The sequence below is a fragment of the Panthera onca genome, chromosome C2 (genome assembly GCF_046562875.1).
Source record: "Panthera onca isolate mPanOnc1 chromosome C2, mPanOnc1 haplotype 2, whole genome shotgun sequence".
Taxonomy (NCBI): Eukaryota; Metazoa; Chordata; class Mammalia; order Carnivora; family Felidae; genus Panthera; species Panthera onca.
In genome coordinates, this window is record NC_138347.1 from 151,743,929 (window position 1) to 151,770,360 (window position 26,432).

Sequence of the window (26,432 nt, forward strand, 5' to 3'; positions counted from 1 at the left end):
GCGCCCACGTGACAAGGCGCGGGCAATCGAGCGCCGAGACGGCCGGTGCGCGCTGGTGGCGCCGGGCCGGGCCGCTGGGTGGGCGCCGCCGCCGGGCCGCCGCCATGGGCCTGGGCGCCAGCGCCGAGCAGCCCGCGGGCGGTGCCGAGGGCTTCCACCTGCACGGGGTGAGTCGCCCCCGCGGCGCCGGTGACCTTGGCTGGGCGCCCGCACGGAAGCGACGGGACGCTTATCGGCGGCCCGAGGTCGGCAGCGGCGGGGTCTCGGCCCCCGAGGGGCCGCCGGGTGGTGTCGGTGGGGACGGGGGCGGGATGTGCCTCCTTCCCGGTGAGAGCCTCCTGCGGGAGGCGGCGCCGCGGCCCTCCAGCCCCCGGCCTGTCTGCGGCCGCGGTCGGCCCGGCGCCGGCCCCGGCCCCGAGTGCCAGCCAAGCAGGAAGCGGGAGCGTTTCCTGGTCCCGGAGTGGCACTTCGCCCGGATGAAGATTGCACCAGGTTCAGCCGGGAGGCACTTGTGCACTTAGGTCCTATTTGCGGTCGCCTCCGGGCTGGGCCTGGGGAGAGAGCCAGCGACACTGAGACGCTAGCTCGCCGCCCTCGGGTCCAGGGAGTCGGGGTGGCCGAGAGGACGCCGACTGCCAGGGAGCTGGCCGGCCGGCGCGCCGCCGTCATGGGGTCGACAGGCCTCGGGTCGGGGGCTCGAGGGGCAGCGCGAACCAGCCAGTGAGAGCGGGAGCGGGAGAGCCGGGAGAATGGCGCAGGGGGCACGGGGAGAGCGCTGGCAGCAGGGGAGGGACCTCGGGTGAACCCCGCGGAGAGGCGCGACCGAGAAAGTCGTCTTGGTGCTGCGACCAGGAGGTCTGGACTGGCAGTTCTGGGCAAAGTGAAGACGGAGTGTGGGGTTCCTCGAGTCTGAAGAGGAGGAGAGGGGCCAGCAGCCAGATGGAGAGTTGGGGTGACAATGTGTACCCTGGAGAAGGAGGGCTGTGACAGGTGAGAGGGGCAGGAGGGTCTCTGACCCCAGAGCGCAGTGGGTACCGTGCTTTCCCTTGGGCACCGTGGACAGATGCAGGGCTGAGTGTAGGCAGGGCGTGTCTGTATCGTTTTTGGGAGGCTCTGTTAACAACCGCAAAGGGGGAGGGCTAGAGGAGGGTTTTCCTAAAAGGAAAGCCAGGCGGGCTTCAGGATTCTGCCTCGGTGATGGGCTTTCTCCGGTTGGCATCACGGTGAGGCCCCTGACAGAAAAGGTGGACGTTGGGATGCATCCAGGAGAGTTTTGCAACAGGTTGATGGAAAGGGAAGGACCTGAGGATTTGGCAAGAGGGAGGGGTGGGGCGATGGGGGCAGTGAAGACAGGAGGGGCCTGCTGGAGAGGGCAGAGTGGAGAGGTCAAAGGACTGGAGGTCTTCCATGCCCCCAAACGGACATTTGTAAGCACCTGCTCTGGCAGGCGGAGTTCTGGGTCCGAACAGGGGACAGAACAGACGTTGTCCCTGTTCTCATGGAGCTTACATTTGGTTGCTGGCCCTGAGAGGAGGCAGGCACAGACGAAATAGATCTCCACGGTAAGTGGAGATCGCTGCTGGGGTGGAGGATAAAGCAGAGGAAGTGACAGATGGGTCATCAAAGCACCTCGGAAGGAAGGAGTGGGCAGTACGGATACTTGGTGGAAGAAAGAGCCTTCTGGGCAGAGGGAGGCCCTGAGGTGGTCTGGGCTTGTTGTGTTGAGGAAGTGCATGGACGGGGCGGCCCCTGTAAGGAGGGCAGCGGTAAAGGATGAGGCCGGATTATATTGGGCCTGGCATGTTGTCCTGAAGGTCTAGGATTTTATTCTGCCCTGTGGAGCCATCGGGACGTTTTACGTGGAGGTGTGACATTTCCTGCTGACCTCTTTTTTCTAATGTTTATTTATTTGTGTGTGTGAGAGAGAGAGGGAGACAGAGGATCCGAAGTGGGCTCTGATCCCTACGCGGGGCTCGAACTCGCAAACCGTGAGATCACGACCTGAGCCAAAGTCAGATGCTTACCCGGCTGGGCCACCCAGGCGCCCTTTACTAACGTTTTTTTAAAAATGGAGGACGCGTGTCCCGCCCTCTGTCAATATTGGCGTCCTCACCGTGTGCCAGGCACGTTGGAGAAGACCCTGCCCTCGGTGAGCTTAGAGCCACGGAGGGTTCCCAGGCACTGGTTGTTACAGGATGGTGGAACAGAGCTGGCTCTGGGTTGCATTTCCTGGGGCTTCCCCTCTTCTGTGAGTCGGTACGAGTTTAAGGGTTACATGCAAGGTAGAGCAGGTGTCACAGTCCCCTGGCCTGGAGCCTGTCCTCAGCAAGGGTAAGCTGCCGTCACCGTTAATTACATTAGGTCCCCTGCTGGGGGACACAGCGGAAAGTGTTACAAAAGCACACCCGGTGGGGCTGTGGGGTGGGGGTGATGAGAGCCCCCCCCTGCCCAGGGAGAGTGGGACTGAGGGCAGCGCTTGCTGCTGGAGTGGGGGTGCAGGAGTGGGGGTGCTGCGGCAGCGGCATAGATTATTAGTCCCGTAGAGCCACAGTGGGTGATGGCGGAGCCCAGGGCGAAGGCAGTGGAGTACAGCCAGAGGACGAGGTCACGGCCGAGGCTGAGTAGAGGTGCAGGAGGCAGCTGGGAGAGGGGCCAGCTGGGATTGGAGTCGCTTCCTGAGCTCACTGTCATGGGAAACCATGGCAGCTTTGGGAGGTGGTGAGCAGGGGCCCGGCTGGTGGTGTCACAGCCAGGAGGGGTTCCTAATTCCAGGGCCGCATTAGCTTTGATCCAGGGGCTCGGTGTGAGCTGTCCTTCAGCTGGGGGGATCCAAGACTCTAGGGGCTGGTGGGTAGTGAAGCCACAGGGCCTTTCCATTGTGGAGGCCACAGGAGCCCAGTGTCCTCTGGGCTGATGCCTGACCAGCAGGACATCAAGTGCTCACAGCCAAAGGCCTGAGGGTGTGGGTGCGGGGTGGGGGGGGCACCGCAGGGTCCAGCCCCGGGTATAAAGCCTGCATTGTTTGAGCAAGGCTCTGTAAATGGGGCCTTTGAGATGGATTTCTACCCCAGCTGGGAGGCCTGGTTGTTGTGTGTATGGAGCCGGCGGTGAGTCCCGGGAGTACAGGGCAGGGGCCCCCCCTGGGCTAGGAGTGGCTCCTGGCGGATCTGTGTTCCGTGCTGTGGGGACTAGGCTGTGAGGCCGGGATCTGGCTCTGCTCACTGGGCCCCCTGCTCAGGCTCATCCCTTGGGGCAGTCCCTCCAGTCTGCTTCCCTCAGCCACACTCCTCAGCAGCTGCCACGCCTCCCCGGCTGGTCATGGGTCCGTCACCACAGGGTCCGGGGCCCTCTGGGATCTGGCCACAGGCTGCCTTCCCCCTCTTTCTGAGCACAACCCTGGTTCCGTCCTGGGACCCTCCCTTCCTGTCCACATCTAAACCTCTCTGGTAAACTCTCCGGCTTCCCAGTCTCCTAAGCCTCCTCACAGGCCTGTGCCACCCTGTGTCTCTGTGGCCTTCTAGAAGCCCCCAGGGCTGCCCTGAGCTCTCCTAGGAGGCCTGTCCGGAAGCATGCTGTGCGGATCATGATCAGACAAGAGCCATTTCCTAAAGAGGAAAATTTGTGCCCCGGAAGGCAGCAAGAGAGGATTGAGTTACCTCGACCGTGCCCATGTGTGGCCTGCCTGGAACAGTTCGTGCAGTGCACGTGTCCCTGCTGGGACACAGGGATCCGTGATGTGTGGCCTCTGAAATTGGGGGCCGGGGCTTTCTGGGAGGGGCACGGGGTTGGGATGGTGACGGTGGCCTCTACCGTGGGACAGGTACAGGAGAACTCCCCAGCCCAGCAGGCAGGCCTGGAGCCCTACTTTGACTTCATCATCACCATCGGGCACTCGAGGCTGGTGAGGCTCCCCCATGCGACGTCTGTCTGCCTTGCTTGTGTGTGTGTGTGTGTGTGTGTGTGTGTCTCCTGTCCCACAGCAGACCCCATCCTGTTCTGCCTCCCTTTTCTTCTGGAGGGAGGCCCAACCCACTCTCCTTCTCTAGGCCTCTACTTAGCCTCACTGGGGCTCTCCCAGGGCTCTGCTCCTAAGCTTTCCGGGAGGAGGCCGGGGGGGGGGCTCTTGGAGCTACCTTTCGGGGCCTGAGAGGTGTGAAGGCTCTGGCCGAGGGGCTCCTCGCAGAGGGGCAACCCTGCCACGCTCTGGACCACTTTGTTGTGTTCCCCAGGGGGCTGAGGGAGGCAGGTTTAGTGGTGCCTAGGGGCACCCTGTGGGGGCTGCAGGGGTCGCCGGCCCAGAGCCCGCCGTGGCCCATGCCCTCGCCGGGTCCTGCCAGGGCCGCTGGCCGCCAGGCCCTTCCTCATCTCAGACCCAGACCGGTCCGAGGGGCCCCGACCCGGGGGTGGGGGGTGGGGCCCCGGCGTCAGCCCCACTGCCCCTGCAGAACAAGGAGAATGACACGCTCAAGGCCCTGCTGAAGGCCAACGTGGAGAAGCCCGTGAAGCTGGAGGTGTTCAATATGAAGACCATGAAGGTGCGCGAGGTGGAGGTGGTGCCCAGCAACATGTGGGGCGGCCAGGGCCTGCTGGGAGCCAGCGTGCGCTTCTGCAGCTTCCGCAGGGCCAGCGAGCACGTGTGGCATGTGCTGGTGAGTGGGCCCAGGGTGGGCGTGCGGGGGAGGTGGTGCCCGCGCGCAGGGGGAGGCGGGGGCGGGGGGAAGGGCAGGGGGTGGGGGTGGGGGGCAACCGGGAGAGGCCAGCAGCCAGTGCTTCTCTGTTAGAGGAGTCCCGGAGGTCAGCTCCTCGTCACCCCACTTGTGAGCCGGGTGACTCTGGGCACGTTCTTACCCCCGAAACCTTGGTTTCTTGTTCTGAGAGGCGGGGTACCGTCTCCTGGAGGGGTGGTCGTGCTGCCAGAAGGCGGCCGCCCTTTATAGCGTCTCTTCCGGGCCACTCGGTGGTCTGCCGGGATCTCGTCTTTGCTGGCAGGTCCCCTGCTTTAGGCCCCCCTCGGGCCTTGGCTTGCTGCCTGGGGGGCTGGGTCTTGACGAATCTCAGCGACTGAGCTGTCACAGGTGCTGCTGTTAAGGTCTGTTCGCAGACACACACGTGCGTTCCCTGGTGGTGCCCACGTCCTTGAAGGAGTCCTGCAGCTTGGTGGGCGGAGGGCTTCCTGAGCTGGCAGTGGACTGATCCGATTTGTGGCCTCCACTGTCGCTTACTGGCTTCTCGTGGGAGGCTTCTCCGTCTTTCAGCCTCCCTGGGTTGGTCCAGGAGCGCAGTGGGGGTGACGATGCGGTAATCCCTTTGCACTTCCCCCGGGGGCGACTGGGAGATTGGGAATAGTAGAGTTCCCACCCCCCGCCCCCCCAGGGAGTAAACAATCCTCGGACCCAGTCCTGCTCACTGCCTCCGCCTCCAGCCCCTCCGCAGGGGTCTCCAGCCGCAGGCCCACCGCAGGAACCACACAGTTGGCACTTACGACGGGCCCGACGTGTGGTTTTCATTCTTCGTGTGTGTTCTGTTTTTAATCTTCTCAGCAGCCCTGAGGTTGTCCATGGGGAAGTACTGTGTATCCTACTTTTAACTGTGGGGAAACTGATGCTAAGGGGTTAAGTATTTGTCCACAGCCGCTGGCTCGGGGTTGGTGGAGTCAGGAGTTAACTAACCAGGTCAGATCGCAGAGCTCAGGGCCGGTGAGCGGCGCCTCGGTGCTGCCCTCTGCTGGACAGCCTGTGGAAATTAGGGGGTGCAGTAGGAGGGTCTGGGCTTGAGGTCCTGCAGGGCCTGGGGACAGAGGACAGAAGTCCCACTGAGTACCTGGAGAGGCAGGCCCCTCCAACCTCCCCGCTCCCCCCGCCCCCCCCCCAGCTCCAGGAGCAAGACAGGCAGTTGGTGCTTGTTTCCGCAGGAAGTGGAACCCTCTTCACCCGCCTCCCTTGCCGGCCTGCGCCCCTACACAGACTATGTGGTTGGCTCAGACCAGATCCTCCAGGAGGTGAGCAGGATTTGGCTTGCCCTCCCCGGGTCCCTGAAGGCTGTCGCCGCCGGTGTGGAGATGGGTGCTGGCCGCGGGGTGGGCCTCGTTTTGTTGGGGCCTCCGATTCCTGTGCCGGGAGCAGGGCTCAGGCGCCGGCTTTGTCGTAGTCCGAGGACTTCTTTACACTCATCGAGTCCCACGAGGGGAAGCCCTTGAAGCTGATGGTTTACAACTGCGAGTCGGACTCCTGCCGGGAGGTGACTGTAACTCCCAACGCAGCCTGGGGTGGAGAGGGCAGGTACTTGCTCAGTGGGAGGGCTGCGGGGCGGGCCCTGGCCGCTGGCCGTGGACGAGAATCGCACAGGGTGGGTGTGGAGGCTGGGCTCTGGGTGCAGAGGTGCTGAGGATGAACACGGGGCCGGGAGGCGCCCTTTTCGCTCTTCCACTGCCAGTCGTGGGTGGGGTTGGCGGATCTAGGACCGACTAGGGGACCACCCCTCGGATTGACTGTTTCTGGACTTCGGCAGTCTGGGGTGTGGCATCGGCTACGGGTATCTGCACCGGATCCCAACCCAGCCCTCCAGCCACCACAAGAAGCCACCTGGTGCCCCGCCGCCTGGTGCCCCGCCACCTGGACCCACCCCCCAGGACTCTCCTGCCCCTCCTCGCCCAGAGACCGGCTCCAGGCAGGGTGACTACATGGAGGTGCGTGGGGGGGCATCTGCCAGTGGGGGGGGCCTTCCTGTGGGCAGAGGGGCCTGCCATCTGGGAAAAGAGGACTCTGGCGTCGCCGGGGGCCCGTTTGTGGAGCTCTGGGGAGGACCTTTTGCTTCTGGGACCTAGTGGAAGCGGATGGTCCCGTCCTGGGACAGTGAAGCCCACTTGGGTTCTCCTGCCACTTGGGTCTGCAGGTGAGAGTAACGGCAAGGCACTAGTTGTCATTTTCATTTGAAACTGAGGCTCGGAGGTGGGCATAGCCTCGTCCTGTGCCTCGGTGAGTCTGGTAACGTCGGGTCATAGGCCGGGCTCGCGGAACCCGGGCTGGGCAGGTGTCTGGCCGAGTCCGTAGGAGAGCGCCGGACCTGCCTTCTCGGCTGTTGGAAGAGGCACCTGAGTGCCTCTGGGGCACCGGGCTGGTGCCTGGGGTCTGTACCGGGGGGGCATGCAAGGATCGCTCCCCAGGCACGCTGGAGTTCAGGGAGGGCCTTCTCTTCTGGCGGGTCATGGGAGGACCCGGCCGGGTGGACACCGGGGTTCCTGTCAGCGCTGCGGGAGAGGCCACGCCAGGCCCCTTGTGCCCAACTTCAGATCACCTGGACGGGGAGGGGGCAGGTCATCGAGGCTGTCTGCGCCTTCAAGCGGAGCGCTGATCCCCTGGCAAGCGTGGGCGGGGGGTTAGGGTGGACTGTGTGACCTGAAATGCCCCCGCCCTGTTCCCTCCTCGTCCCTGGCCGCCGCAGGCCCTGCTGCAGGCACCCGGCTCCTCCTTGGAGGAACAGCTTTCTGAGCCTGGGAGTCCCAGCCGCGGTGCTCCAGACCTTGGGGGACTCGCACGTCCCATGGAGACTCCTCTTCAGCCTCCGCCTCCAGTGCAGCGAGTCATGGACCCAGGTAGCGAGCGGGCCCCGGACGGCAGGCTCGGGGGCCTGCCACCCCTCGGTGCTGGAGTGGGCGTCGGGTTTAGGGCGAGGCTTTCGCCCAAGTGCCAAAACCTTCCCCGGACCTGTCGTCCTGTGGCATATATGTCCTATGTCGTGTATGTGAGGATGGTTGCAGGTGAGCCAGTGCCGCGTGCAGATGGGGGGACGGCAGAAGGGAAGTGGCCTGCTCAAGGTCACGTGGCACTCTGGGGACAGAGCAGGCGGGGTCTGGGCTCCCTGCCACAGTGCTATTCCCCTGAGGCCCAAACGCGGACTCCTTTCTTTCCTCGGCGGTAGGCAGTGGGGACCGCTTGGGGGTTGGGTGGGGGCGCCCCCACGGGCTGAGGACATTGAAGGTTTAGGCCGGGCCAGGTGCCCCAGGGTACTGGCCTTCCAGTGGTCGGGGTTTGGTGCTGGGAAACACTCGCGCCCCTTCCTCTAGGCTTCCTGGACGTGTCGGGTATCTCCCTGTTGGACAGCAGCAATGCCAGCGTGTGGCCCAGCCTGCCGTCTCCCACGGAGCCGACCCCCACAGCCGTGACAGCTGCAGGGCCCGAGGACGTCTGCTCCAGCAGCGGTTCTCACGAGCGGGGCGGTGAGTGGCCGACGCCCGCGGAAGCTTTCCGGGAAGGACGCTGGGCTGTTGGGAAGGCTGCCCCGAGTTTCTCAGCTGGGAGGGAGGCTGGCTTTGGGGTGACACAGAGCCTCATCGAGGCATTTGTACACCGGAGCCCCCCTTCCCCATCACCGCCTGGGCTGGGGGCTGGGGGTCAGAGGAGTGGCTGGCCCCGGGTCCCGCAGGCCTCCTGAGCCCCACCCTGTGTGTTTCAGGTGAGGCCACGTGGTCGGGGTCAGAGTTTGAGGTCTCCTTCCCGGACAGCCCAGGCCCCCAGGCCCAGCCAGACCACCTGCCTCAGCTAACCCTTCCCGACAGCCTCACCTTTACGGCCTCACCGGAAGACGGGCTGTCTGCTGAGCTGCTCGAAGCACAGGCCGAGGAGGAGCCGGCGAGCACAGAGAGCCCGGACTCGGAGGCGGAGGCTGAGGGGGCGGCTGGCCAGGCCCGGCTCTCTACCCCAGAAATAACGCCCTAGGCTGGGACGAGGCCCGGTGGCATTTCACGAGGCCTCGGTGTGGGGCAGCAGCTCGGGCCGTGCCGCGCGGCCCGGCCTCCGGCCCGGTGTGTCCGGCTTCCTAGGCTGCAGCCCCCGGTGACGCGCAGGGACTTCGGCAGGCCAGGGCTCTTGTGTCCGCTCAGACCCTACTGGTCTCGAAGAGATGACACGTCGGCCTTAATTCTGCCCGACGGTCCTGGCTTTGAGGAATCGGGCACTTGAGAGTCTCAAACGAGTCCATTTGGGGCGGTAGGAGGCTGGGAGCAGCACCCAGGTTAAGTTCTGCAGGAGCTGGGGTGGGAGAGGAAAGGACTCTGCTGCTTGGGTGGGACAAAGCGAGTGGGTAGTAAGGGGAGGCCGTGGGCCTTGGCATCTTTAGGCCACGTACCCTTAAGTCCGGCGCTTCTCCTGCTCCGGTCGCTATGGCTGTCCGGGAGGCCACAGCATCCAGGCGGGGTCAGGGGTGCAGATGGGAGTGGAGGAGGAAGGGACGGGTGTGGAGTGTTTGCCTGACACTTCGTGGGGCTGGCCTTGACTCGGCCTGCACAGCTCAGCTGGCCCTGCGTGTACTAGAAGGCAGCCCCGTGCCTTGGGGACCCCTGGAGCCGCAATCACGGTCTCTTCTGTCACGTGCCCTCCTCTCCATGCTACGCTGCACAGGCGGTTCAGGCTGACATACGCCAGTCTCAGCTGGAGGAGAGAAGCCGTGAGCGTGTCCACCTCTCCTGGGAGAGGAGGGGTGGAGACTCTGGGCCCTGCAGCAGAGACTCCCTTGATCTTGGATCATGACGTTTCTTCTTCCCCAGGGCCGCCGCCCCTCAGACCCGGTGGTGCCTCCTGTCAGCTCCCAAACTTCTACAACCATCTCTTTTAAATACACAAGGCTTTGTCAGCCCCAGCGGTGAATAAAAATGACAAATTTAAGTTCACCATCCTAAGCAGACTCTTTCAAAGCGGGTCCTGACCGGACCTCTTTAGACACTGCTCCCGCTCCACGGGGTAAGGGAGGGGGGGCCTGGACGAGAGTGGGTAAGGGCCGCTCTGTTCTTCCCCACAGTTCGGGAGGAGGCTGCTCCCTCCACCTCCAGGTGCCCCGAGAGGCTAACACGAGGCCAGGTTTTCTGCTCTACTTGGCTCCTGCAGGCAGGGAGGGCTCCATCCAGGAAGGGCCCCTCCCCTCCACGGAAGTGCTTCCTGACTTGGCTTCAGTCCCTCCCCTCCCTACTTGCTGATGGCCACTTGGGCTGCCTCTGGCCTTGTCTTCTAGCTGCCACCCAGCGGGAGGTGCCACCTTTGCTGCTTGATGTGTAACGTCTGCACTTAACGGGGCCCAGATTTCTGTTAGGCCCAAGGCCCACGGGACGGGGACTCTCCGCTCTGGGCGGCACAGGTCAAGTATACGGAGGGAGGGCCCCCGGTTAGCGAACACTTCAACTTCCTGGCACTGTGACAGCACTGAAAGCAAGCCCTTGTCAAACCTACCGGAGCAGCCGATACGCTGCAGAACGGAGACACCAGCGCCGGGGCTTGGTTCTTGGATGGTCTGGGAGCCCAGCGTCTGTCCGCCTGCGGGAATCCGGGCAGCGGAACAGCATCACCGCGGGACCGTTCTGAGAGCAGCTTCCCTGAGCTGCAGCCTGGGAGTCTGGCCCAAAGTGCCCTTCCCTTCAGAGCTGTGGCTCTTCCCTCCCTTTTACGCACTCCCCTCCTGAAACTGGGTGATAAAATGGGCGTTGATGCTGATTATTGTCAGGATAAACACGGAACCGGAAGTTTCTCTGCAATCTGCTATGAAGGAAAGTGACAAGTGAAAGAAAGAAATGTGTACTACACTTTAAATATTTTAACTAAAGCCTTTATTCTATACAACCGTGAAATACAGATTTTTACCCTTTTGGCGTTGCAGGCTGTCAAATTTTCTGGAAGCTATTACTGGTTTGACTGGAAGGAAAAAAAGAAGTAGAAGCATGCCGAGGGTCAGATGGATGACAGGAAGGGGGTGCAGCCGCCCCTCAAGCCTCGGCACACAGGGCAAAACGGCCCAGCAAAACCCGTTCTGTGGCCCAAGGGCCCCTCCCGCAGACACAGCTGAGGGCTGGTAAATGAGCTGTGGGGTTTTTTGGTTGTTGTGTTTTCGTCATTAATTCACAACTATTGCTAAAAAATGTGCACCAAAAGTGCACCGTTGTATCCAACAGATAGAAAGGACTTTAAAAAAAGAAGCCGGTGGCTCTGTGCGTGAGGGGGAAAGACTCCTTGGGAACGTGGCACCTGTTTGCTGACTTCTTCAAAGTGCTGGAGGCAGTGACCTGTCCACTTTCCAAAGGAGCCTGACCGGCGGTGAGGGAGCCCTGTCTCTACAGTCGTGCAGGCAAGGGAATCTCAAATGGTCAGGTCTGGCCCCGGGCCCGTCGGCTGCCTCCAGCCGAGCCTGGGAAGAGGACGGGGAGGAAGAAAGACCTTCCCCGCCCTCCCCGGCCCCTGCTGCCGTGGGGACTGACCGCACACGAGAGGGGGAGGCGACCGGACCCGAATAAACTGCCCTCCGAAGGCACTTGTGCTTCTGGCTTCATACAGGAGGCTTGTCTTAAGTAGTTTTATGGGGCGGGCCATTGTTCTGTGCTGAATACAAATGACCTTGGGGAGGATCCAAAGTATTTCTTCTTGCCAAAAGTTGAAGTGTTTATCCCCAATAAGTTATATTCTGTACAAGACTCAAAGGATTCTAGGAAAGCTTCAGATCGTTAGAAAGAACAGTGAAGAGAACTGTGGGTGCAGGTACCGCACCACCGCCCTGCCTATGAAACTCCGGAGGAACAAGTATGTATACTCCCAGGACAGGACACCAGGCGTTTTAGGTCGCGTGTAAATGAAGCTAGTGTTCCATCATGGTCTTGGGCTTTGATGGCATCACACTGTTCACCCAGAGCGAGAGCCTGTGGCGTCGCCTGGCTTTTGCCCATAAACAAAACTGGGCACCGTGAGGAGGAGTGAAAGAGGCGCACCTCCCTGCGGCCCACGGCACCGCGGGGCACCGCGGGGCGCACTCCAGTGTGGCAGTCCGAGGGCTGCGGTCCGGCACCCGGAATCTCTCCAGGCCTTCCTAAAAGAACGCATCTGAGATGCAGGGTTAAAACAAGCCCAGGAAGGAGAATTTATTTTGAGGTGGGCTGGCTCCTGAATTGTACAACAGCAAATGCCTATTAAAAATAACTGTCGTAAGTGTGAGAACATTTGTGGTGTTTGTTTTTAATGACCAACTTGGAAAAAGCCTTCATAGGTGCTGCGTGGATGGAATGTACTCTCTTAGAAAAGCTACAGAGCGTGTGGGTTTGAAGTTGAAACACAGTGACAGAGGTGGCTCTACCGATGTGTCTCTAACAAGTGCTAACAGACAAAGGTAAGGTCCTTTGAAACAAAAGGAGGAAGCCGAGTCTGTGCTGGCCTGTCGTCCGTTCTCTGTACATCTTGCAAGACACAGTCCTCTTCGGGGGCGGGGGGGGGGGGGGGTGTCCTGCTCTCGCTCTCTGCCTCCCTGGGGACAGCTTAATCTACACATGGAGACTGGTTTCTATATTACATCTCGATTAGTCGCTTCAACAGAAAGAGAATCTCGGTCCATACCAAATCGGCCGCTAGAAGTCTTGCTCCCATTGGGGCCCAGCGGGCTTCCTAGGACTACTCTCGGGGCCACGGAGGAAGGTCAGGAAATGCATACCCAGGAGCGCCTGCCCGCCCTTCACGTGGACTTCTGGCGGTAATGGAGGGTGAGGTCGCCCCCGCTCTTCCAGATGAAGTGCTTCACCGTCCGGAGGTCCATGTTTGGATCCAAAACCTGAGCGGCAAAAAAACAGGTCACAAAAAGTGTCAGAGCCTCTACTGCGTGATACCTAAGACCTTTATTGTGAACTCAGACTCTCAGCAGGCGATCCAGCTCGTCCCCACCTGCCGGCCTGCTCGTGCTGACACAGCCGCCGTGACGCGGACACAAACCGGGCCCCGAGAGACGCGCAGCTTGTGCGGCTGGGACAGAAATCCCAACTCCAGCCGCTCCTCTGAGGAAATGCCTCGAGTGCACCTTTACTTCAAACAGCTCCCCCGGGGCGCCGCCCACCTCCGCTGCACGTCTCCACCCAGCACGGCAGGTGCTGCTCTGCGCACCGAGGCCAGCGGGTGTCTTTCTCTGGTCGGGGAAAGAAACGGCCACCGGCACATTCACATTTACTGTCTCTGTGTCCTTTTGCGGAGAACCTCCCCGGGGTAAATGGGAGCTTCAGGGTGGGCCGAAGAGCCCCTTCGGAAGGGGCCTCACCAGTAGGTGGGAGAGACCCAGCACTCCCTCCTCAGAGTCTCCTTAAAAGCAGAAGCACCCCCAAAGGCCACAGACGTGGGAAGCGTAATCACACGACACCTGACTTTCTGAGCATCAGCACTAAAGAGAATGGGGCCGCGGCCCTCGCGTGCACTTACCTGGTCCTGGCACAAAAGTTCGATTTTCTCCTCTGCCAACACAGCAATATCCTCCTCTTTTTCCTGTTCTCCTGGCTTTTCATTGTTAGAAGAGCTAGTGGTTTGCGACTCATTATCCAAGTTGATGATTTTCTCGTAAACGTGTTCCATTACCTTCCGGACTTGGAGCATGTCACTGGCGGAGAGTCTGTCTCTGCAAAAAAAAAAAAAAAAAAAAAAAAAAGGCAAGGGCAGAGTGTGACGTCAGGCAATCGCCGGACGTTGTCTTACATGCTCTTTGGTGTCCCCGTTTGGTAAAGATAAAGCAAACCGCAGAAGCATAAACCAATAAATGTTTTCAGTCACTGCCTTCACCTATTTTAGAATTGCCAACATATTCTCTATAGTGTCCTCCTAAGACACAGACAGCGGGTAACTGAGATTAAATACACGTTAAGACTTACACATACATAAAGAACAGCCTTCCGGGTTTTATTCCCTTAAAGACTTTCCTAGCACAGCAGCAGACTGAATGCTCCTGGGAGGGAAGGCAGCCCCCGGTGATCACCCACAAGCCCAACAGCCAGCCGGGTATCTCCAGATGGATGTCCTGCAGGAACCTCAAACTCTCCGTGTCCAAAACTACATTCATCAGCTTCCTCACTCCCAAACCTATTTCTGTATCACTGACGTCAGGTTGCCAACCCAAGCAGCTCAGGCTCAAACTCTGAAAGCCATCTTGAACGTCAAGTCATTACAAGCGGTGTCTAGGACTCGCTTTAAAATAATCCGGGGTGTGTGTGTGTGTGTGTGTGTGTGTGTGTGTGTGTGTCTGTGTGTGTGTGTGTGTGGGAGGGAGGGGAGACAGAGAAGAAGGAAAGTGTTCAGACATGTGTCAATAACCCTGAAGCTGTTTGACAGGATAACGGGGTTCATTCTAATCTCCTTTTCGTTATGTCTGGAAATTTCCCTAACAAAAGGTTTTTAAGTCTTGTTGAATACCTCTCTTTTGAAACTCTATCCATCCTTACATGTCCAGCTCCAATTCCATGTCCTTCAGGAAGCCTTTCCAGAAAGCTCCAGCCCCAAATCCATTTCTCCCTCTCTCCTCATTCCCCAAGTATCTGTGAAAGCAGTCTTTATATACAAACTGTGTCCTAAACTATGCTGTGGCAAGAAACAAAATCCAAGTCTTACTTTTTTGAACTTCTGTGGCCTACCACATAGGTACTTGGTAAAGGGTAAGTTGTGTAAACTTTCAGTATTATGAAACTAGCTTTAGATCCATGACAGGTCTCCTTTGCTATAAAAGCAATCATAAAGAATACAAAAATCTCCGGCAATTAATTAGACCTGGCATCACATGATACTACGTTTACTTACTTTTTTAAGGTTTTTGCTCCCGAAGATGCGTGAGGTTGGAGGTAGAAAGGAATTTTGTTGAATTTGGGCATATTTTTCTGAAATATTAAAAGTAAAAAAGGCACAATCATTTCTATTAGCTGATGAGTGAAAATGATGTCAATAAAAAACATGATTTACCAGTTAATGGTCATTTTACAATTCAAATGAACTTTCTATGAAATTTATGGTAAGCTATCTAATCACCTAAGCCTAGTGAAAGTGTATCCTGAAAAGTCTCACGTTCAGTTTCGTGATGAAACGCATACAAGATAAACGATACGTCAGTGGCAGTGTGAGACTGCAGTATGGCTCTTCCCAAATAACAATTCAAGGTATTAAAGGGAAACAAATTTTACTTGCTGTTTAAAGCAAAATCTCAATTCCACGTTAAAACACTGGGGCTGATACTTAGGGGCCCAGACAGAAAATTCAGTCTCTGGAGAGAAACCCACAGCATCCACTTCTGAGCAAAACCACACACTCTAGGCTGGTGAGGCCCGTCATCCAGCTGGAAGGGTCACTGAGGTCCTCCAACCGTCTCTCCCTCTCACATCAGGTCTGAGGTTTTAATCGAGAGTGGAAACTTCAGCCAAATGCCTAGATGTCTACCATGCAGTAAATCACATACTCAGATGAAGGACAAAATTAACTGGTCAGCTTTTCTCTGGGTATTTCTCCCCTTCAAGCCTCCGTGTCATATCCTGTCTGGGTGTCTCCTCTCAGGAATAAGCCACAGGCTGGACGTCAGCAATGCATCCCAGGTGAGTTTCACACTCAAAGAAAATAGTGCTTATAGGGAGCTCGGACTCAGAGCTAAGAGCACAGAATACACATCAGGTGTCACACTCGCTTTAGGTTCTTGGAGGTATATCTGGACAGAAAACACATTTTCTGGAGGTTCCAGAGATTCAATCTCTTTTCATAAGGCTTTAGGAATATATAAAACAGATCAACAGCACATAAGAGAGTCTAGAAACAGACCCATGTGCATATAGAAATTTAGTACCTGATAAAGACAGCATTTCCAATTACTAAGAAAAGGATAGGTTATTCAAAAAAATTGTTTTGGCACACTGGCTATCTGTTAGAGGAAGTTGGCATCCCACCTCACACTAAACAGCACACATTCTCATAAATTACAGGTCTAGACACAAACAATGATCACAGACGTACCAGAGAACAGCCAAGCAAGATGTGACACTCAGAGCCATGAAGATCAATCTGATTACATAAAAATTCAAACTTTTCGCCTGGTAAAAGACACCAACCACGAAAAAGTAATACTTCAACTGAGAGGCACAGATAATAGTCAAAGGGTGACTGTTCAATATGAAGAAGTCCTGCAAATCAGGGAGAAACACAAACTCCCCAACAGAAAAAGGAGTGAAGGATACAGAGGCAATTCACAGGAGAAGCACAAACAGCCAACACGAAAAGATGCCTAACCTCAGTACAGATGGAAGCAAACAAACCGACCCACATTAAAACAAGGATATATTTGCCATCTTTTAGCAAAGACCGACAGTGTCGTCAGTGTGGAAAAATGGGCACTCGTGCACTGTTGGAGCCTCTGTGGGGGCAAATGGGCTGTATCGTAAAATTTAAAACCTGCAGACCCTTGGATCCAGCAAGCCCACTTCTAGGAACTTACCCTAAAAAGTATACAAAGATACACGTACAAGGATGTTGACGGAAGCATTGTTTGTGATCGAGAACACTGGAAACAACCTTAACGTCCCTCAATCGGGGACCAGATAATTAATTATGACACATTTATACAAAGACATACTATGTAATCATTAAAAAGGAATGACCCATATGACGTACAGACATGAAAAACCATCCAAGACATATTTTTAAGCAAAAAATAAAACCAAACCAAGTTGCAGAACAGAATGTATAAGATTTTGTGCAAAATAATGAACTGTGTGTGTGTGTGTGTGTGTGTGTGTCTGTATCTACACACACACAGAGGCACCTACACACACACCTGGATACTACCTGCTTGTGTATGCACAGAAAAAAGTCCTGAAGGTTGTGCATCAAACGACGAAAAGTTATCGCTCTAGGGAGAAGGACAGGAGTGGATGGAAGAAAGGGATGACTGGGAAAGAGGTGGGAGTTTCCCTTCATTCGTTTATTTTCTTTAATAAGCACATGCCATGTTTATAACTCAATCCAACAGAGATATAAACTGACACGACTCATTACCAACTTCTTCCGCAGCCCTGGAGCTGCAGGGAAGCAGAGGGGGATTCCACTTGGAGCCTAGTTTTGACTCGAGTTTAGGACGGCACGGTCTAAAGCTGTTCTTATGCCTTCGTGATCTGGAAAGGACAAAAGGGCGAAGCAGGAGCGAAGGACACTTACATCCACAGTGATGTCAATGACCCATTGTGGCACTGTCTCATTAAGAAGCATCGACTCAGTCTCACCCCCGGAGTCTCGGCAGAGCAGCCTAAACAAAACCCGTCAGGTAGTAAGTGACACAAGCAGCACAAACGACAACCCCCCGTCAGCAAACATTAGAGGGAGGGACCCTACGGAGCTCGTTCCGGGCAACCCCCCCTTGACGGCAGCCAGGCGGCCTGACTCAGCCCGCCGGGAGGGAGAGCAGGGCCCCAGACCTCGAGGCCAGGCGCACACTAGCGCCGCTCCTCTGAGTCGTCGGGTGACGACAGGAACCCTGGGTGGAGGCGGAACAGCCCGGAAAGCTCTCCTGCCCGGGCGGGGCTCCCGTGCACGGCACAGGGCACCCCCCCCCCCCCCTCCGCGCCTGAGAGGGGCGGGGCGGTTTTGGTAATGAGCCTCGGAGGATTCCAAGCTCAAGGGCAACAGAAGCGTTCCTCTCACTTCTGGCCCAGAGGAGACGCTAGTGAGCTCCCACGTGGCTCCAGCAGGGCCTCGCTGGCAACCTGAGGGGAAGCTACTGCAAGCTTCCCCGCAGGGCCTCACGAGGGACCGACCGCCTTGCACCTCAGGCCGGGGCACCACCGAGCACGACGGTTCTCAGGAGCAGCCCAGGCGGTCCTGCAGGGCCCAGCCCGAGGGAAGTGCCCTGCTCTGCTGCTCTGAGCAGGGACATCTGGGGATTCCTGGCCCCCCAGTCACGCTGGCTTAAGTGAGAGAAAGGGAGAGCTTCCTGCAGAAACCACCAGAGGAGCTGCCTGAAAGCAAGGTCCCGACCTGACTTTCACACGAGAGGCTCAGCTCTCAGTTAGGATGGGGCCGACCGGCATCAGACACTGAATTATCGCACGGACAGGGAAAAGCTTCCGAATCACACCCATAAAAGTTAGTGATGAACAACTTATCATGTTTGGACCTGCCTGGCTGGCTCCGTCAGTAAAGCGAGCGACTCTTGATCTCGGGGTTGTGAGGCTGAGCCCCATGTTGGAGTGATCACTTTAACAATAAAATCTTTAAAAATAACTAATTAATTGGCTAAAAAAAGTAAAATCTTAAAAAAAAACAAACCCCAGCTTATCATGTTTGAGTCCGTATCTCTTAGCAAACGGGATGCTCTCTTCGGCAGGGTCTCCGACCTTCCTTACCCATACCTGAACAGCGTGCGTCCCCCAGCTTCACCAAAGATCACAGGAGTGTGGGGGGGGACTTGAAAATATCCATTTCCCTTCTGCACTCGGTTCTCCTGCTCCCCATTTACTAGGAAAAGATGCACATGGTGTCAGTATCCAGAGCCAGTGCTCAAATGTAACATTTTGTTTCTACAGGCTTCAAACCGCCAAGCTTTTTAAAGTTCAAAGTCTGAGAAGTCAGCCAGTCAGATAAAAGGACAAAACCAATCAAAGTCAAATTTCCACAAAGAATGAGGACGGCAACTTGGGGTGTACCTCATGGGAAATGACTATACTTTTAGGGAATTTTAATCGAAGACATTAGCATCTGAGATTTGAAATAAAGAGCGAACCATCTCCTTCAGCCACAGGGAAGTCTAGGACAGCCTGTTTACGAATGGCGGTCCGCTGTTGTGCACGTGGGTAGAACGCCGAGATCGGGAAAATTTCTGCGGCCAGAAACAAATTTATGTTTTAACGGCCGCCGTAGCCGATGGCAGAGGTATTAGCGGAAAGTAAAACCCCCAAAGCGGCCCGAATCTCCTTCCTGTTATTCCCTGCAGATTTCATTACCCTGCTTTCTTCGTCACCTTTTGACGAAGTGCGGGTGAGCCCCACTCCAGTGCCGCCTTGTTCACAGAGACACCTCTGGTGAATCTGGAAGCCACGTCACCCTCTGACCCTACAGCACTTTCAGACCCTCTCCCACAGCACCCGACACCTCCCTGCGATCTCGTAATGCTCTATCTGCTCTATCCAAGGAGCTTTCTGCCCTGCCGGAACGTCAGGCCCGAAAGGATGCGGTCCGTGCCCATTTATCTCTATCAACCCTGCCAGCAGCTCACGACGGGCCTCTGGACACCTGAGCTGCTCACCGAGGGGCATCTACACGACTCTGGAGAGCCCACGGAGCACGGTGCTGGTGCCGATCACCACGATCACCACACGGGTGGAGCAAGCAGTGGTCTGGCTGCACGGTGGGTGGGCCCCGCCCCCGCCCTTACTACGGCAGTTTGATTTGAGGATGACCCGGATTCCTGCGGCTTTTTCTTACTCCCACAGCCAAAGCCTGGACGCCAGTGCTGCAGACTGTCCTACTAGTTTTTGATCTTGATCGTCTACCTGGGCCTCTAGGGCATTCTAACTGTCACCCTGCAGGTGGAGAGGGACGGGCATGGCTGGGAATGACATGCCCACAGCTACACAGCTGATAAATGCCAGAGCCCACACTGAGACCTGGCTTTTTCCACCCTCTGCTGAAGATCTTTCCGTCGAGTTTCTCTGGCTCAGAGCCCCCTGTACGATTCTGATGGGGAGGGGCGTGCACCAGATGACACAAAACAAAAGCCACCACGGGTGGGGTCGGCGCCCTCTGCGACAGGGATATCAGAAGACTGGCTTGCAGAGAAGCATGCACAAGAGACCTTGCGCACAAGAGATTTAAACTGATTATGGATGAATCAGCCAGAACAAAGGCTCTGGCAGGAGGTCCTGGTCATTACTGGCCACCAGAAGTGGGCGCTCTTCAGCAGAATCTTCAGAGAATTCAGAGAATATTCAACAGAGTGAGCCCTCGGCAGGTGGGACTCAAGGATTCTTCAACTGGCTAATAGGTGACATATGAGCTGTGAGATTGTTTTCTTTTTTTTCTCTTCATTCAATCAAACTGAATCGAAATTACAAACTCGAAACATGTTCTCCTCTACTGCTCAGAGAAAGTTATTGCCACTGTCTGAGGCACACATAACTTTTCAATCCTCAGTGACATTAATTCTTTACAAATACCCATTCGCTTATCCTGACACTTCTGGGTTGAAATTTGATTCTTTGAAACGTTTGGAGCCAAAATCAGGTAGATCATCAGACTAGGTAATGCCTGTGTTTCAGGCCGGCATGAATTATGACCAGGTAAGGACAGAAATGGCTTCCTGATGCAGCTAAGTAGCTAGCTCTGGAGGGGAGTCCAGCAGGGACCACAGATGCTCTGAGGAACAGTCTTCTTTGGAAGAAGACTGCTAAGCCGCTTGCTTTTAAGGAGAAGGTCATTTGGATATATAGGGGTTTTTTTACCCATCTTGAGCAGCTTCACAAATAGTGCTCTTGGAATCTCAAGTCAAGACGGGACGTTCTTTGATACGTGGAAGGGTGATAAATTGGGCACATCACAAGTATTTATTTTGTCACGATTTAGCAAATGCTTCCAAACATTTCTTAAACATCCTTAGAATAACAAACACTCCAAGCATCTTAAACTTCTGAGTAATCTTAAGTCAATTATTTGGATATAAAAACACGAACCATGGTTTACTTCATTTTCTTCTTCATCCATTGGATTCACATGTGTTCTAGGCCAATATTCTAGGAGTGCCTGCAGTAAAAGTCCTCCTAAGTTCACTGCAAAAGAGTTAACATGAAAAGACATGGAAAAGAGAGTTATTAGTTTTCACCTAAAAACAGAGGGAAAGAAATAAAAATTGTTTCCACATATTCGGATGTTACATTCGTAACCCGATGCCAACGATGTTTAAAAGACTTTAAAGATTTTGCCAAGTCTATTAAAATTTATCTTAGAATGTTTCAGCAGTGATAATACAGAGCAATTAACTGGTTGTTCTGATAATATGAAGCTATCTGGTTGTTCAGATATAACCATTCTTTTTTTTTTTTTTTTAATGTTTATTTTTGAGAGTGAGAAAGAGCAGGTGAGCAGGGGAGGGGCAGAGGAAGGGAGAGAGAGAATCCCCAGCAGATGCCGTGTTGTCAGAGCAGAGCCCAACGTAGGGCTTGAACCTATGAACGGTGAGATCATGACCTGAGCTGGAGTCGAACACTTAACCAACTGAACCACCTAGGTGCCCCAAATAGGACCATTTTAAAAAAATGAACAAAAACAGAGGCCTGGGTGGCTCAGCTGGTTAAGCGTCTCTTGATTTTGGCTCAGGTCATGATTTCACATGATTTCTCTCTGCTGACAGTGGGGAGCCTGCTTGGGATTCTCTCTCTCTCTCCCCATCCCCCGCTCACACTGTCTCTGTCTCTGAAAATAAATAAATAACTTAAAAAAAATTAAAAATGAACAAAAACGGGAATTACATCCTTTGAAGAACTATTTCCATACAGAGCCACTAAAACTATATTTATGTACATCAGGTATGTCTACATACTACATTCTCAGGAGAATAGCAACCAAAGAGGTAATCAACAAAATGTAATAGACTTTTATACGTTTCTTCTCACACTACACAAGAATTAACTCAAAACAGATTAAAGATTTGACTGTCAGAACCATAAAACTCCTAGAAGAAGGGGTGCCTGGGTGGCTCAGTCCGTCAAGCGTCCAACTTCGGCTCAGCTCATGATCTCGTGGTTGGTGAGCTCGAGCCCCACGTCGGGCTCTGTGCTGAGAGCTCAGAGCCTGGAACCTGCTTCAGATTCTGTGTCTCCCTCTCTCTCTGTTCCTCCCCTGCTCGTGCTCGGTCTCTTTCTCTCTCAAGATTAAATAAAAATTTTAAAAACTAAGGAAAAAAAAACCCCTAGAAGAAAACATAGGCAGCCAGGTCCTGGAGCTTGGTGATGATTTTTTGGATCTGACACCAAAAGCAAAAACAACAAAAGCAAAAGTGAGCTAGTGGGACTATATCAGGCTAACAAGCTCCACACAGCAAAGGAAACCATCAACAAAATGAAAAGGCAGCCTACGGCATAGGAGAAATCTCTACAAATCATAGATCTGATAAGGGGTTAATACCCAAAATATACAAGGAATTCATACAACTCAACGGCGAAAACAAGCAATCCAATTAAAAAATGGGGAGAAAGGGGCGCCCGGCTGGTTCAGTTGGTGGAGCATGTGACTCCGATCTCAGGGACTGTGAGTTCAAGCCCCACACTGGGTACAGAGATCACTTAAGAATAAAATCTTAAAAAAAAAAAAAATGGACAGAAGATCTGAATAGACATTTTCCCAAAGAAGACATACAGATGGCCAACAAGTACATGAAAAAAAATGCTCAACATCACTAATCATCGGGGAAACGCAAATCAAAAGCACAACCTCACACACATTAGAATGGCTAGTACCAAAAAGATAAAAGGTAAGTGTTCATGAAAATGTGCGTAAAGGGAACCCTCTTACACTGTTGGTGGGAACATAAACCGGTGCAGTCACTGTGCAAAACAGTATGCAGTCTCCTCAAGAAATTAAAAATAGTAAATGCCGTATTATCTCGCAATTCCACTTCTGGGTATTTACCAAAGAAAATGAAAAAACCAACTCAAAAAGATATACACACCCTTATGTTCACTGCAGCAGTATTTACAGTAGCCAAGATATGGAAACCAAGTGTTCATCGATAGATGAACGGATAAAGAAAAAATGTGGTACGTAGGTACAACGGAATGTTATTCAGCCACAAGAAAGAACACAATCCTGCCATCTGTGATAATTCAGTTGGACCTTGAGGGCTATGTGAAGTAAGACAGAGAAAGAAAATACCAGATGATCTCACATATATGTCGAATCTTAAAAAGGAACAAAAGACAAAATAGACTGGTGGTCGCCAGAGGCAGGGAGCAGTGACGTGAAGCAGATATCAAAAGGTACAAACTTCCAGTTATCACATAAGTAAGTCATGGTGACTACTATTGTGCACGTTTGAAAGCTGCTAACAGGGCAGATCTTAGACGTTCTCATCATAAGCAACAACAACAACAACAAAAATGTGTAACTATGTACTGCGGTAATAGATATTAACTAGATTTATGATCATTTTGCAATATATACAAATATTGAATCAGGTTGGACATCTGAAACTAATATTAATAATGTCACATGCCAATTATACCTCAATTAAAAACAAACAAAACAAAGGAAGACACCAGAACTGTTTCCCAGCTTCACTTTTCCTACCCTAACAGATTTCCAGAAGGGATTAGGGGTAGAGAGTGTGCTGTGTGTTTAATTGTTAAAGGTAAACCACAGACTGCGAGAAAAACCCAGGCCCCCACAACATTTATTTATCTTAAAACCAATTTATTCAAAGTTACTTAATTCTTTATTTTGAGAGAGAAAGAGAGCCTGAGCTGGGGAGGGGAGAGAGAGGGAGGGAGAAGAGAATCCCAAGCAGGCTCCGTGCTGTCAGCGTGGGGCCCAACACAGCACTCAAACTCACCCACCGTGAGATCACGACCTGAGCCAAAATCGAGAGTCGGACACTTAACCGACTGAGCCACCCGGGCGCCCCAAGACCCCCAAAACATTTAAAACGGTATAGTATTTTCAGATTCCATGAGGGAATATACGTATTTCCTGAAAAGTGATTTAAAAATGCCCAAACGTTGTTAAAAAAAAAAAGGGAGCTCATAGCGAAGAAAACCGAAGCAAACCAAACACAAACAAAAAAACCTAACCCAGCACACATCCACCTTCTCTTTCGAAAGGAGGGAGGGAAGGACACTTAAACGCACGTTTTGGATCTGACCCGTCAGGGCTGCTGAAGCCAGCGTCTTTTGCAGAAACCCAAGCGGCAAAACAATCACCCTCATCCAAAGTAATAGTCAGCATCTGTCAAAATAAAAACACTGTTAGCAGCATTCCATTTCAACACATTCTCCAAATATGCCCCTACGTATCTGTACTAAGTGCTAAGCCACAGATTCAGGACCAAAATGTGTTCCATGGGATTCACTGGAACTACAGTTTAATTTCCTGGGATACCAAAAGGCGCTTTTTAACTGCATTTGGCAAGTATTAACATGAAAAACTTACTGCGTTCATACTTAAACATAGGACTCCGTACTTAATAATACTTAATTTTGAGCTACATAAGAAACTTTCAACCATTCCAAATTGTACGAATGTCAGTTGCAAACTCACCCCTGTTTTTAAGTCTACTGAGAACCAATTTGGCACATACACCATCTTAAATCTTTTCTTAATTTCATCCTCAAAATCCACTTTGCCCAGATCTTCAACTTTACATGCCTATACAGCAAAAAGAAAGTATGGGAATTATCAATATAAGTGGTGAACTGATTTGATTCCGACTTAGGTACTCAAAATTTTACACATATTCACATCTGTCTCAATAAAATGGAGTCAAAGAAACATTTCAACAAGGACGTGGCCAAATAGTTGCAGGTAGATGCTTTAAGACAAAAATATCCGCTATTACGCTTTTAAGTTAAAAGAAAAAAAAAACCCAAAACACAAAACGTTCTCTTTTTGGAATTGTCATGTTGGTCATACTGATAAAACACATCATCACACTGACCTGGAAGCAATGTTAAATGAGGCACAGACAATGTTCCAGGAACAAAGAACAGTTACTAAACACCCTAGGAGACCCGGGCAGCTGCTGTGAAGACGAGAGCTACCCTACAGGCAGCCCGGTAAGGTTTCTCTTTCTTGACCCTTCCGATCTCTCCTTCACTGCCCTCAAGTGCTCCCCAGAGGCGTGTCCTGACCTCCGCGGGAGCCCTGGGGCGTTTCCCATCACAGCTCACCTCCATTCCAATCCGTGTCGCGGAATACTCCCTCCACCACCTCGTCACATCCATGTGGCTCTTTCCTGAGGGTCAGCTGTCTTCTCGAAGGCTGACTCTGCTGCCCCTCCTCTATCCCGTGCCTCCCCGATGGCACATGGAGACCGCTTATTCCCTCGCCTCCACGTAGAGATGCCTATTTCTCTGAGGCTGCAGGATACTCTACCCTGTTCCCTCATTCCACCGGGCAACCTCTGTGGCCGCTCTCCCTGGGTAGAGGCTGGGGATCCTGCTAACATCCTACAGTCCACAGGACAGATCCCACTCCACCCTGCCTCCCTCGACAAAGACTTATTTGGCCCAAAATGTCAACAGTGTCAAGGATCAGGAACTGTGATGTATTCTTGTTAAGGCAAGGCAGCATATAGCAGAAAGGTTCCATTCAAATTTTAGGTGCTTAAAAAGATGAACTATGGCCTTATCTATTATTTGTATTAAAAAGTACCCCCAAGTAAGGTATTATTGCAATCAAATCTTAACTTACACACTTACTATCTTGGTTACTACGTATTTTTTTACAATAAACAATACAGGTGATACATGATCCAATAACTTACGTTTTATACAAAAAGATACTCACCTTCAATACATCCCAATATGCCACATTATTATTGGTATCTTTGGTTAATATATGTCTCTTATCATTAAGAATGTGACACTGAATAATACTAGCACCCCCTAAAGGAAAAAAGAAACCCACACGATTAGCAAAACAATTCTCTATTTAAATTCACAGTATGGCAATAATCACTAACTGGCACGTAACAACATAAATCATAATATCCATCAGAAAGAAGGCGAGTCAAAAGATACATAGATGTTAATATATATACGTATAATTATATCTAAGGCAATTTAAGGCCAAAGAAAAACTGTCTCATCTTAAAAACAGATTATAGCTTTAAAAACTCCCTACTTCGAGGGGCTTCTAGTGGAAAATTGTTAAGGGCAAACCTTAACAATTAAGTTAAGTTTTACCCAGTGGGAAAAGTTCACAATTATTATTATTGTTATTTTTTAATATAATTTTTTGTCAAATTGGTTTCCCTACAACACCCAGTGCTCATCCCAACAGGTGCCCTCCTCAATACCCATCACCCACCCTGCCCTCCCTCCCACCCCCCATCAACCCTCAGTTTGTTCTGTTTTTAAGAGTCTCTTATGCTTTGGCTCTCTCCCACTCTAACCTCTTTTTTTTTTTTTTTCCTTCCCCTCCCCCATGGGTTTCTGTTAAGTTTCTCAGGATCCACATAAGAGTGAAACCATATGGTATCTGTGTTTCTCTGTATGGCTTATTTCACTTAGCATCACACTCTCCAGTTCCATCCACGTTGCTACAAAGGGCCATATTTCGTTCTTTCTCATTGCCAAGTAGTATTCCATTGTGTATATAAACCACAATTTCTTTATCCACTCATCAGTTGATGGACATTTAGGCTCTTTCCATCATTTGGCTACTGTTGAAAGGGCTGCTATAAATACCCACTGGGAAAAGTTCAATCGGTGACAGAAAATCTCTGAATCAGTCCCATGGCTAACTTTTGCTTCCTGTCTTCCTTCTCTCTCTGATGCCACCTGCACGGACATCGAACTGCAGACGAAGACACCAGTAAGTACCTTGACCCCACACTCCAGCATTCAAGACAGAGTTGCCGCTTCCAGGGGCAGCACAGAGAATACAAGGATCAGACCTGACTTTTTCTGCCTTGTGCCAAGAGACAAC

At 53.1% G+C, this 26,432-nt stretch overlaps 2 protein-coding genes across 5 annotated transcripts in view; one reads left to right on the forward strand and one right to left on the reverse strand.

The window, feature by feature from the left end:
* The first annotated feature begins 2 nt into the window (after nucleotides 1–2).
* On the forward strand, nucleotides 3–10,574 carry GORASP1 (golgi reassembly stacking protein 1). Of its 3 annotated transcripts, none has more exons than XM_078432474.2 (9): nucleotides 3–245; nucleotides 3,821–3,901; nucleotides 4,446–4,649; nucleotides 5,912–5,998; nucleotides 6,148–6,278; nucleotides 6,508–6,685; nucleotides 7,441–7,591; nucleotides 8,063–8,215; nucleotides 8,452–10,574. In XM_078432474.2, the coding sequence occupies exons 1-9, from the start codon at nucleotides 105–107 to the stop codon at nucleotides 8,712–8,714; spliced, it is 1,389 nt and encodes a 462-aa protein (XP_078288600.1). In that variant the 5' UTR covers nucleotides 3–104; the 3' UTR covers nucleotides 8,715–10,574. The 3 variants fall into 3 exon arrangements, with proteins under 3 accessions (XP_078288600.1, XP_078288601.1, XP_078288602.1); XM_078432475.2 differs by having other exon boundaries at nucleotides 9–167; XM_078432476.2 differs by lacking the exon at nucleotides 3–245 and adding an exon at nucleotides 296–492.
* The window catches only part of WDR48 (WD repeat domain 48), a 43,302-nt gene continuing 27,444 nt past the window's right edge, over nucleotides 10,575–26,432 (reverse strand). For both annotated transcript variants that reach the window (XM_078432472.2, XM_078432473.2), the window contains 9 exons: nucleotides 25,290–25,387; nucleotides 24,042–24,149; nucleotides 23,633–23,729; nucleotides 20,465–20,560; nucleotides 18,149–18,254; nucleotides 16,959–17,046; nucleotides 14,568–14,644; nucleotides 13,206–13,398; nucleotides 10,575–12,570 (listed from right to left, as the gene is read on the reverse strand). In XM_078432472.2, the coding sequence (XP_078288598.1) occupies nucleotides 12,475–12,570; nucleotides 13,206–13,398; nucleotides 14,568–14,644; nucleotides 16,959–17,046; nucleotides 18,149–18,254; nucleotides 20,465–20,560; nucleotides 23,633–23,729; nucleotides 24,042–24,149; nucleotides 25,290–25,387 (959 nt within the window). In that variant the 3' untranslated portion in view covers nucleotides 10,575–12,474. The remainder of the gene's footprint in view (nucleotides 12,571–13,205; nucleotides 13,399–14,567; nucleotides 14,645–16,958; nucleotides 17,047–18,148; nucleotides 18,255–20,464; nucleotides 20,561–23,632; nucleotides 23,730–24,041; nucleotides 24,150–25,289; nucleotides 25,388–26,432) is intronic.

Excerpts from the sequence above, each read along its gene's own strand:
- GORASP1 (XM_078432474.2), top strand. The coding sequence starts at position 105 with ATGGGCCTGGGCGCCAGCGCCGAGCAGCCCGCGGGCGGTGCCGAGGGC. Across the intron at positions 7,592-8,062 it reads GCAGCGAGTCATGGACCCAG|GCTTCCTGGACGTGTCGGGT; the intron begins GTAGCGAGCGGG and ends CCCTTCCTCTAG. Across the intron at positions 8,216-8,451 it reads CGGTTCTCACGAGCGGGGCG|GTGAGGCCACGTGGTCGGGG; the intron begins GTGAGTGGCCGA and ends TGTGTGTTTCAG.